Raw genomic sequence first — 11,340 nt, 5'->3', positions numbered from 1 at the left:
CTTTCTTGTTTTCCACCTCTTGTACCTTGGCTGCCATTCTAGCTTGGCCTTGTAGCTCCTCTTCGAGCTCTTGGGCTGTTGGGATCCGGCCTAGTAAAGTACTGGAAGAGGCGGAGAACGGTTGAGCAAGCCTAACGTCGGAAACATATGGTGGTAGATACGCAATGGGATCCGGGCAAAATGGTTCCACGGCACTGGGATCCGGGCTACTCGGAGAACTACCAGTGCAGTGAGGAGAACCGTGAGACATGCTTCCGGTTGCACCCATGCGAGCTAAGTTGAGTAACCGGAAAATCTACGCTACAGCTACTTCTTCTTCTACAAGACCGGTGCACGTACCGGCAATGGCGCGACGGTCCGGCGAAGTTCCGGCGAAGTAGAGGTCGACGAACTGGCGGTTTTGAGCCTCCGATGACCACGAATCGGCGGCGGAGTTGATTTCTTGATCAACCGTGGCAATCTTGGTTGGAGGAGAGGCTTGAGGCGGCGGCGCGTGAAGCTCCCGTGAGGAAGGTTCGCCGGAGTTGAGATCCGTCGGGCGTGGTGAGATGCGGTGAAACAATCGATGATATTGCGGAGGTTGGTCGTCAGCCCAAGGGAGGTTAGGATTAACGATGCCTCCCCTGTCGGCTCCGCAGATGAAGGTAGGAGCATCCAAAGCAATCCTGTGCCTACTATCACAGTTGATGCAGTAATCGATGCGGATCCGATAATGATGATGAAGTTGCCAAAGTCGAGGCCGTTGGTGCAGTCAATAGATCAACCGTGGTTAGTGATGCAGTTGTCGATGAAGTCGTAGACTTCGCTGCTCCAGGAGCGATCGGGACTGGGAGCCGAAGTACGCCCCCAGAGTCGACGCGGAAGTGGACGCTCCCGAACTTCATGTCCATCCCGCCACGCAGGCCTGAGAAGGCCGAACGCGACGCGTCGGTGTGCGGAGTGAACTCGAAGGACCTGAAACAAATCGTGTTCCCCGAGCTTGGCGATGATGGAGCCGATGATGATGATGATGATGATGATGATGATGATGATGATGATGATGATGATAATGATGATGATGATGATGCCGGTGGAGTTGTAGTCGACACGATCGGAACAGCCGATGGAGTGCCTTGTACCAGCAGGCTTCCCATAGACGGCACCAATTGATGAGGGAGCTCCTCGGCAATTCCCACCATGAGGGGCTTAGGGTTGAAGGAATCCTACAGGCTAACATGAGACATCGGAAACCAAACAAACGGGAGAGAGATTTACCCAGGTTCGGGGCCCTCCATGAGGTAAAACCCTTACTTCATGCTTGTCTAATCTTGATTTATCGAATATATCGGGTTACAATGGGGTAGCCGATAGGCTTCTATGGTCGACTCGCAGAGAGGCAAGGATTCTAGGATTTGTGCTCTAAGTTGCGGTGTTTCTACGTATTGTTATTCTGATGTTCGACAGGCCCTCCTAGCCTTTATATAGCAGGCCAGGTCCCGAGAGTGTTGTCCGAACTCGACTAGGTTACATTGAGATCTAATCTAATCTTTCCTTTAATGATACCTTCTTGCCTTGTCCATCAAGAATCCGTCTCCTAGTAGGTCTGCTTCGTTGCAACCGACGTACATGCTCACCTTGGTCTTGGACAATTTTCATGGGCCCCTAGTTGGGCCAAGGGAGGTAGACTAATGTCGGGTGTACGAAGGGTAATACCCACATCATGCCCCTCCCAAAACTACCTAAGGTTCCTCCCAAGAGACCTTACGACTATACATAAGATGAAAATGCGTTGATCACAAGGTAACACATGGAAAAACAATTTGCCAAGAAAAAGCTCGAGCCCGAGCCACCTATAGATAAGTAGAAAATGAAGAAAATGATGAAGAATCTTTATCAACCCGAGGCTTTCATCAGACTATGATGCTTTGTTCGCAAGTCAAATGAGGCAGCAATGTTGCGGCCAAGAAGTAGTAATGCAAGCGGGAAATCAGTTCCCCAGCTCGGAGAACAGAAAAACTTGTGCCCCCGCACCCCCGCTCCAAGTGTATCCCGATATCATGGACTGATGTGATCCGCAGATGGTAGCACTATACAAACATGAGGCCGATGCTTGCGGTATGAGTATTCATGAGTACTTAAGCCGTCTCGAGTTCCCCACGGGTGATGAAATAGCATACCAATATCGGTACGGGGAACCTCTCGTCAGATCTGAGGAGGTGTTGCATCTACCAGCAAAAATGTGAAAACTGCATAAGTGGTACATGGATGCCTGTAAGAAAGGTCAGAACTGGATCATGTTGGCAATTAAAGATGAGCACTATAGGTGTGGAAATGACGTGATAAACGTCGAATTTCCGGAATTATTTCAGTTATTCAATCAAGATGCCCTCAACAAATCTGTCAACGGTGCCTATTGTGTGTAAGTATTATTTATGTAATTAAGTCTCTAACTCAGCTCGTTCATTGCATGCATAATTATACTCACTATATTATGCAGAATGAAGATCCTCAAATGTCGAAAAGGACAAATCTATGACATTGGGTTCATTGACCCATATACCGTGAATGAGTATAGTGTCTAACACCATGCCAAGGACACATAGGACAACTTGTTATGGGCGTTAAGGAGACACGTACACAAAAGAGAAATATTATTCCTTACAACTTCTAGTGAGTGTTACTGTCTTGTACATATTAAATCTATTTCGCTTACTCGATGTTAAGTGTAATTGATGAGTTTGTGTGTGCGCAGGTTTCACTTTATTCTGTTAATCATTGAACCTGACGCCGGACTAGTAGAAGTCATGGACTCGAAAAGTAAATCCCTTGAGGCGTGGGGGGACATGGCTGATATCCTCCAGAGGTAATTTCAACCATTATGGCACTATATCGGCAACTTTCGTTTTTTTCCCGATATCAAGTAATTCATAACTCTTTTATTCATTTTCTTTGCTGGGCAGGGCTTGGAAACGGTTCACCAAGAAGGCTCCGGGTGAGTGAAAAAGGAACTTCGACTTAAACAAATACCGGTAAGTACTACTAGCTAGGTTCGCGCATCTCTTTGATTCTAGTTTCAATATCATTATCATCCCTGATTATTATTTTGATTGAATTTTGTTCTCGTAGTGCTTGACGCAAAAAGACGGGAATAATTTATGTGGATTCTACGTTTGCGAGTTCATTCGCCAGGGGAAGAATTTTAGAACAACTTCAAGTACGTAAACAATATTCATAATTTTATTTTATCACCATCAATTGTGTTGTGTTTCATTCATATATAATGACCCCTTTCTTTATATTAGATCGAACGGTTGCAGGACGGTTTTCTAGCAACCGAGCGTGTACGAGCAATTCAAGAAGAATTAGCGGGGATTTCACTTAACGAGGTCATAGAACCAACCGGAGAATTCCATCAGCACTTCGATTTTGGACAATAGGGATTGTAATATAATTATATTGTATATATGCATGAACGTGTACCATTATGTAATATGTTCGACCAAACACGATGAAAGAGGTTACTTCGATCTCGATATTCATAATGTTTTGTTGTATGTGTGCATCAATGTGTTTCAAATAGCGGGCCCTGAACGCGGTAGCGGGTTCTGCTGTGGCAGCATTTTGGGGCATATTCCTGATGGCCCCAAAAGGTTGCCGCGGCAGAACCCGCTAGCACACCACGTGGTCACCCGTTAGCACTAGTCCGTGTTACGAACCGGTGCTAAAGGTCCTCCCAACCGGACCCTCGGCCGCCACCACGTGGTACCCCTTTAGCACCGGTTCGCAACACAACTGGTGCTAACCGGTGCTAAAGGGGAGCCTTTGGTGCCGATTGCTTTGCACCGGTTGCAAAAGACAGTTAAGAACCGGTGCTACAGGTCTGGTTTCCACTAGTGACTACTGAAAACCAAACTGCTTACGTCACGCGAAGATCTAGAGTTTGACCCAAAAATAATGTTTTGGCAAAAGGCATGAAGTTCATGGTGGTATTTTCCCAACAAAACCTCTTTGTTTGTTAGGATTCTTGGTTGATGGGTAATGCGAGGGTTTCTTTTAAAACATCAGGCCTTTAGCCCGGCTTTATAAATAAAGCATCTATAGCTTATAGGAACCAAACATCATCCTGATACAACTCGACTCGACATAAAGAATGGTGGGTAATCCATGGTTGGGTAATCCGATGGTTTCTTATACTCTCACACACGTATGAATGGTGGGATGAAATCTTAGAGACATTGTCGTGCGTTTAGCAGCTCCCTTGTTTGCACACTTGCACTTGAGGTTATCAATCAACAATTCAACATGGTCCGGTTCACGACAGACTCACTCGCGTTTGTCTTGTAAGTGACCCATGGCATGTTTTTTTTGCGAGGAAACCACTGATTATATTGAAACAAGCAAACGTGATCTGCAGTACAGTATTTACATCTGGAAAAATACACTACATAAAGTTTATACATTCGGTTCATAGATATATCTGTTGTGGAACCAATATAACATGTCAAGCTGGTTCAATTGTACCTCGGTACCAAAATATAAAACGTCTTATTGGCTATTTTAGGCCACCAAAAAGTCTTAGATTTTGTAACAGAGGAAGTAGTTGATGTGTTTTCATAGTACATGATTTCTGCTTACACTAGTTTTGTTTTAGTTATCAAATAATTTCATGCGGTACCAACTTGTTTGTAGCCTATGCGTTCTTGGAATATTTAATCATGTCAAACACGTGCCCAGAACTTCCCTGACGAGCGATCAAGGTCTCTTTAGTACGTGACCAGTGCGCTTTCATCACCCATAAACACCCATTCATGGTATGCACTTTCATTTTCGCATGCTTCTGCTTCTTGTCCAAAATGCACTATTGTGATTAACACGTTCCTAAATCCCCCGAAAGCTTAAAAAAAAATCGCGTCGACTGCAGAAGTGTTGTGTCGTCTAGTCGGAGTCCACGTCCACTGGGGCAGCAGCACGGTAGGCAGCATATTCCTTCTCCTACCCTTTTCTGTCGACCTGAGACTGCTGAATGTAAGGCTGTTTCTCTTTGGCTGTTCATGACACGGAGAAGGAAACAAATCATCAGCAAAAAAAAAAAAAATTACTATTGTATTTGCGAACGCAGCCAGAAAAGGTAACACGCATGAGAGCACGCTGGGGGCATATAATGGAGAGTAGTAATTTGCAGTAGAAAATTACATGACATCTTTTGCCACATCTCGCCAAGCTTCCTCGAAATGTCAGTCGGAGGCAAATCTGGGTAGCTCTCCTCCACTCCCTGCGCCAGGCCAGATAATCTTACGTTAAGATCTCATATCTAGCAACCTTAGCATGTGTATACTTAAGGAAAAAATAATAAGCTATGAGTCAAGTAATAACACGCTTAGCCGAATGTTTTCCAAGGACAAAACTCTTTTGTTCAATACTTCGAAAACTCACAACTAATGATATGCATTTTTATACTAAATAGCCTACTCTCCACTCTGCTCAATTGTTACATGAAATAAATCTAGCTTTATTCAGTTCAATACTCGTTAATTATAAAATACTGGAGAAACCTACCGGCCGTGCAGCCATTGAGAAATACTTGTATGGCAACACTGCTCTTTTGGGTGCTTTAGGATCTTTCTTCTTCTTTGACTTTCTTTTCTCTGACCCTTCACCATCCCTGGCCTTAGGCTTCCTTTTCGCAGGTGGCTTTGAACTACTGGCTTCCTTTTTGGATGACTTCTGGAGAAAAAAAAAAGACAAAGAACAAGTGATCATTGCATATTTGAATTCACACTTCAGGCTTGCTACAGAAAATAAGAAATCTAGCTACCTCGTTTTGACAACCACTTTCACTAGCATCTGATTCCTCACCACCAGAATCATCGGTAGGAGATCCACCATCATCCTTATCTAGAACAGAATCTTCATCCTAACATGTCGTGATAAAGAACACAAGTATATAAAGGGACTTAGTAACAAGATTAATAACTAATAAGTCACCACCAAGGAACAAGGAACAAAATGCAATATACCTCTTCATCACTTTCCTCATCCCCTGCCTGATTTTTCATTCTTGGCATATAGAGATCACCGCCAGCATTTTCAGTCTCCGGTAGAATATCTGCAACCCCACCACTTGTACCTTGACCATCTCCAAGGTTCATTAATTTCAAGTTCTTTGCACTTGAAATTGACCAGAAACAAGAAAAGACACCCATAAGTCTTACGTATAAATTTAGCAAGAAGGGTGATGAAGCTAACAGAAAGGCACAGACATGATAACGTTGAAGAGGTTATGGTATTCACTCCTTTGAATATTTCTGAAGAGATGCACTTGGTCATTTTTTAGCTTGACGATGAGGTCAAAATAAAGAGATGACATACTGGCTCCCCCAGTGCCATGATGTTCAAATTCAACAAACTCGATCTACATTAAATAGTAGCAAGCAGGCATTATAGTTAAAAGTTTGAAAGGTTGGACTATGATATGCTTTCAGCAATGTATGAACGGATGAAAATCAATTTCCAGCATGGGGAAGAACCGAAGAAGTAACACCTCTTCATCTATAATGAGCGTGGGGGGCTTCGGCAGAAAGAAGAAGCCCCTTTCAAGTGGATACAAGAGTCCACCTTCAGCTTTGAGTGATGATTTAACTGCATAACCACCTTGGGAGTTTCTGAAAGATCCTGGCCTTGTGACTCTAGCACCAGATAGACCACGAAGGGCTTTGACGAATACCTCATGTACTAGACCCTATGGGAAAGCAGAAGCTAAGTGTAAGTTGGTTGATTTATCAAGGTAATTACCACTACCAGATCAAAATGACAAATGAGGGAGGAGAATATGTTAAAACTAAGTAAGAACCGCAAACTAGATTAAAAGGAAAACACCAACTTATAGCAGAATATGTTTTACAATGGACAGGTTGAAATTTGAAAGCAAAGAAAAAATATGTGGTAATAAACCTCCCATTCGGCCTAACATTGTGTCCCATAAATGCCCATAATTTTTTTGTTTCCATCTATGAGGTAGTTGGTGTCTAAACTTAGGAAGATATGACCATGATCTGTCCCAAACCATGTTTATATATACAAAAAGTTCTTAAGAGAACAGTTCTTTGGAAAAGAAGGAATTTCCTGCATAGGAAGATATGACCATGATCTGTCCCAAAACCATTTTTAACTTAAGCCTCAGCTTCAAATGCAATTCAATTATGATGAAAGGTTGAATGTGATTCTTAACAACAACAAAACGGAATATTCGATTTACCAACAGAAATAAGTCGCAGGTGGCTTAAAAAGGTGAAGTTTCAAGTACCAAGAAAACTTGCCTTGACCAATTTATGTGCATATTCAATCTTATAAGCAGGGTTAGGGATTCCATTTCAAATGAATCAACGAAAGCAAAAGTTTATATTGTTTCAAATTAACAAGACTTTCACCTGATAAGATTCCTCCAACCTGCCTTTGTATTTTTGAGCAAGAAGCTCTCTGCTTAATTTCATGCTTTTCTCAACGATAGTGTCTGTCTCAAACTGTCAGAGAATAAGAGAAACAGTTAAATAATTGCTGAACTGTCTACCAAAACAAATACTTGCGACTGAACATAACAAAATATCTAAACATGACAAGCATATTTTGCATCACATAACCTGAATTACAATGTGACGATACAGCGTTTTCCCTTTACAGATTGGAGGATCAAGTGTGACAACCACAAGTGTATGAGGATTGTTTGACTGCAAAGCACAATCATGCTACACAGTTACTTTCATGTTTAGCATCAACAATATGAACAACATCAAATCAGTGCATGCAGTAAAGTACAAAACAAACAAAACCTTTGGCAAAACAAAGAGGCGAATAATAGTGCTATATTGAATCTTAAAATCATTAGCTTCTCCTTGGAGCCGCAGAAATGAAAGATGAAGCTCAGCACCATATCTCCCTCTGCATATTCAAAGATCTATTACTTTTTGTAGAAAGCACAAAGAAAATAAGAATAAGGAGGTCAACTTGAGTTTCTAATAGATGAATTGTCCACATTTTCCACCTTGGTGTAAGAATAGCTATTCCATCAAAGGTGACAACTGCCTCTTCATTACAACTCAAGCGATCATTCCCATTCAGTATTGCCTCCCATAGCACCTAAGAAGGAAAAGAAAAACGAAAAGATTTGAGTAGTCAGTATCATTTCACATCAATGTGCTTCATGTTGCATGGCACGGTCACCTGGGCCGAACTTTGATTTTCGTCTCCAACAAATTGAGTATTTGATGTAGGTACATGAAAACTTGTATCCATGAGTGATTCTTTCAACAATCACAGGAGATAATAATTTGAAATCAGCAACCAACTTGCGCATGAGGAACACTGAATTAGCAGAATACATTAACTCACAACTCATTGCTGCTAGCTATTCAATACTCATAGAGTTGATGGGCTACTTAAAGAAAATATCCTGCTTATCGAATGCAAATCTGAAGTCTAACAGTTGTACATATCTAAAGGTAATACTCGTGAGTGGTGAAAAACTCAAATTCTCCCCTGTTGAATGAGATGCACCTCAATAGAGTATCCAGACCCTTTTCATGGTGATAGCATGACTAAGATAGCATGTTGTGTAGATTATTCAAGCGCCATTGTGTAAACTGTTCTTCATTATTTCCACAAGGTTCAAATATGCTTAATGACTGAAGGTAATCGATTCTGTAAGACAATAAATCAGGCACACCATATGATACAAAAGAACATAGCACCCAGTTTACAACTTCACCCTGATTCAAATACAGATCATACGATACAGAGAATAAAGCTAGGATGTCTCAACAGCAGGTTAGGTAAGGAACATATGACGAGTCATACAATAAGTATATCAAATACTAGCAGAATATAAATTAAGGCTACATATACCTGGCTTAGGAAAACCAAAATGTTCATCATGATCGAACATGATTTTCAGCCATACAGAAGCATATGCAATGTACTCATCCGTCCCAAAATATAAGGCGCCCTTAAATTTCGCCTTGTGTGTGAGAGAGAGAGAGAGTATGAAAATGGAAGAGAATTACAAGACGAATTCAATGATACCATTTATACATTCTCAATCCATATATTTTAGTATATATTAGTGATCAAAGTTGTGCACCAAAGACCGTGCGAAAAAATCTGTGCCTTATATTTTAGGACGGAGGGAGTATGTCATAATAACATGACTGCAATACAACAAATCAAGAAGGGGAAACTCGTGTCTTCATTTGTCAATAATGCTACACGTATTAGGTAAAGCTACATTATTTTCAGTCTTGAATGTTTGGCACACTGCTGAGCATCTATTCTAATTCAGAAAAACTAAAAACATTCTGCCCAGATGGTCATAGCTCCTACAGTAAACATCTTTCATGTTTCCAGAAGCCTCTCCACATCAGATCTAGTATATAGTTACTCAACTATTATAGTATAAAAAGGAAAGGGTGATAGGAAATAATAACCTGTTCCGGGAAGCCAATAAACTTGTAGAACAGGCCATCATTGGTGCTGACTTCAAGCTCATTTGCCCTGGGCACTTTCGTCCATTTCACAGAAGTTATATCAGCTTTATCGATCCTGATCGTCTCTCCTCCACCTTGTCTGGTCCATGTAAGCCCTCCAGAACTCGCTTCAAACTGGCCAGGATTCTGTACATGAGCAAGAGAAATGAAACGTGACGAGATTCTCAATGTACTAAAACAAATAAACAATAATTGGTCAACATGAACATGGCTGAACTTTTTTTTTCTGGAACACACGCCATAACGTGCGTCTTTGTATGTTAGAAGGAACCCGTCGAGAAGAAGGGAGCATACAAGATTGCAGCAAGGCTACGAGAAGTAGAGAAAACGAAAAAAATAGAGGAAAAGAAACTGAAACTGAAACTGTGCAAGGCCAACATGGGTGAACATTTTGAAAGAGTAAAGGGAGAAATACATAACTTGCAGTCTCGAAGTCATTAAATACACCAAAGGTGGTATGACATTACTCTAGTACATGAAGATTATCAATCACATCACACATTGATGAGTAACAAATGATGCAAGCAGTTGAAGTTCAATGGTCGGGAGAAGCATAAGTACAAACTTCAGCGAAGTACACTATGTGGAACAGAAGCTATCATTCAGTCATGGCAAGAATCAACTCTGAATTTCGAGCTTTGAAGCATTCAGAAGATGATCCACACCTTCTAACTTGCAGTAGTATAAGTGTATAACACATGCCAACACATTTCCAGATTAGAAGCCCTGACTTGTATCTAAATTCGGCCGGATTCCAGATTTTGAACGGTTCGAGCAAACCTGCGAATTACGGTGGTTCAGAAGTCCCTGTTCGCTGCAGCAGCCGAACCGACAGAAATCTAACACTTCGCCTAAACCCCTCGACAGGGATCGGGTAGAGCCGCGCGCGCAAGGGCCACGAAATCAAACAAATCAGAGGAGGAGACGTCTCCTACCAAGCACTGGGTTCGACCCAACTGACAGCGCAACAAAACCGGAGCGAAGATGTGTCCTGATAGCGATCGATCGTCGCGGCACAACCAGCTACAATGTCCGCCCGCCGCAGCAGCGGCTACTCAGAAGTCAGAACTGCGACATTGGTGGCGAAATCTCGCGAAACCCTAGAAACCGAAGCGGGGCCACCCGCAGAGGCCGGAGGGAGGTAGGAGCTCACCGTGCCGGTGCTGCCTCCGAGGAGGATGTTGTCGAAGAGGCGGCCGTCCGCCATCTCCGCCCCCGCCGCCGCGCTGGCTACCCCGCGCGCGACCCTCCGGCTCGGCAGTCGGCCCCCGGCTTCTGCCGCTCCGCTTCACCTCGCTCGCTTCGATCGGCTCTCGGACGGGAATAGGTGATTGGTAGGAACGCGCGGCCGCGGCGCAGTGGTGGCACTCGCTCTGCTATAGCGAAGGCTCCGATGACCAGCGTCCAGCGGGCCCAATCTGCCAGGGACACGCGGATCTGATTCCTAGGTGCAAAAATGCGAGATACCTCTATAGCAAAATAAAACAGGTTTTTTTTTTTTTGAGAACAATAAAACAGGTTTTTGTCTAAACATTGCGGCGTATTTAAATCAGGTAGATGCCTACCACATCTTCTATACACATAAGCACGAATGCTTAATAAAAAGATTGGTTTATTTTTGTAAGTACCCCACTAAACACCTTACGTGGTACACTGGGGCGAAGTTCTAGTAGGGCACGGTAGGGCAGCCGCGCTGCCTTGATTTTGAGTGAATAAATTTAAACGCACATATTTCTCTAAATATTTTGATTGGTCATATATCAAAAAAAGAATACATATGAGAAAATTGTGTTGCTTTAGTGAAAATTGCGCAAAAACTAACTTC

The 11,340-nt window shown here is 42.7% G+C and overlaps 1 protein-coding gene across 2 annotated transcripts; it reads right to left on the bottom strand.

The window, feature by feature from the left end:
• Positions 1 to 4,676: 4,676 nt before the first annotated feature.
• LOC127341568 (FACT complex subunit SSRP1-A) lies at positions 4,677 to 10,874 on the bottom strand. Of its 2 annotated transcripts, none has more exons than XM_071827988.1 (13): positions 10,669 to 10,874; positions 9,456 to 9,641; positions 8,018 to 8,112; positions 7,806 to 7,914; positions 7,617 to 7,703; positions 7,407 to 7,499; positions 6,521 to 6,718; positions 6,240 to 6,391; positions 5,997 to 6,147; positions 5,795 to 5,893; positions 5,536 to 5,700; positions 5,173 to 5,251; positions 4,677 to 5,024 (listed from the first exon to the last, which is right to left on the bottom strand). In XM_071827988.1, exons 1-13 carry the CDS (start codon positions 10,720 to 10,722, stop codon positions 4,972 to 4,974), a joined length of 1,521 nt encoding a protein of 506 aa, XP_071684089.1. In that variant the 5' UTR covers positions 10,723 to 10,874; the 3' UTR covers positions 4,677 to 4,971. The 2 variants fall into 2 exon arrangements, with proteins under 2 accessions (XP_071684089.1, XP_051223395.1); XM_051367435.1 differs by having other exon boundaries at positions 5,536 to 5,703; positions 10,669 to 10,873.
• Between the last annotated feature and the right edge of the window lie 466 nt (positions 10,875 to 11,340).

Source organism: Lolium perenne, chromosome 3, assembly GCF_019359855.2.
Source record: "Lolium perenne isolate Kyuss_39 chromosome 3, Kyuss_2.0, whole genome shotgun sequence".
Taxonomy (NCBI): Eukaryota; Viridiplantae; Streptophyta; class Magnoliopsida; order Poales; family Poaceae; genus Lolium; species Lolium perenne.
This window is presented reverse-complemented; position numbering and strand designations above follow the sequence as displayed.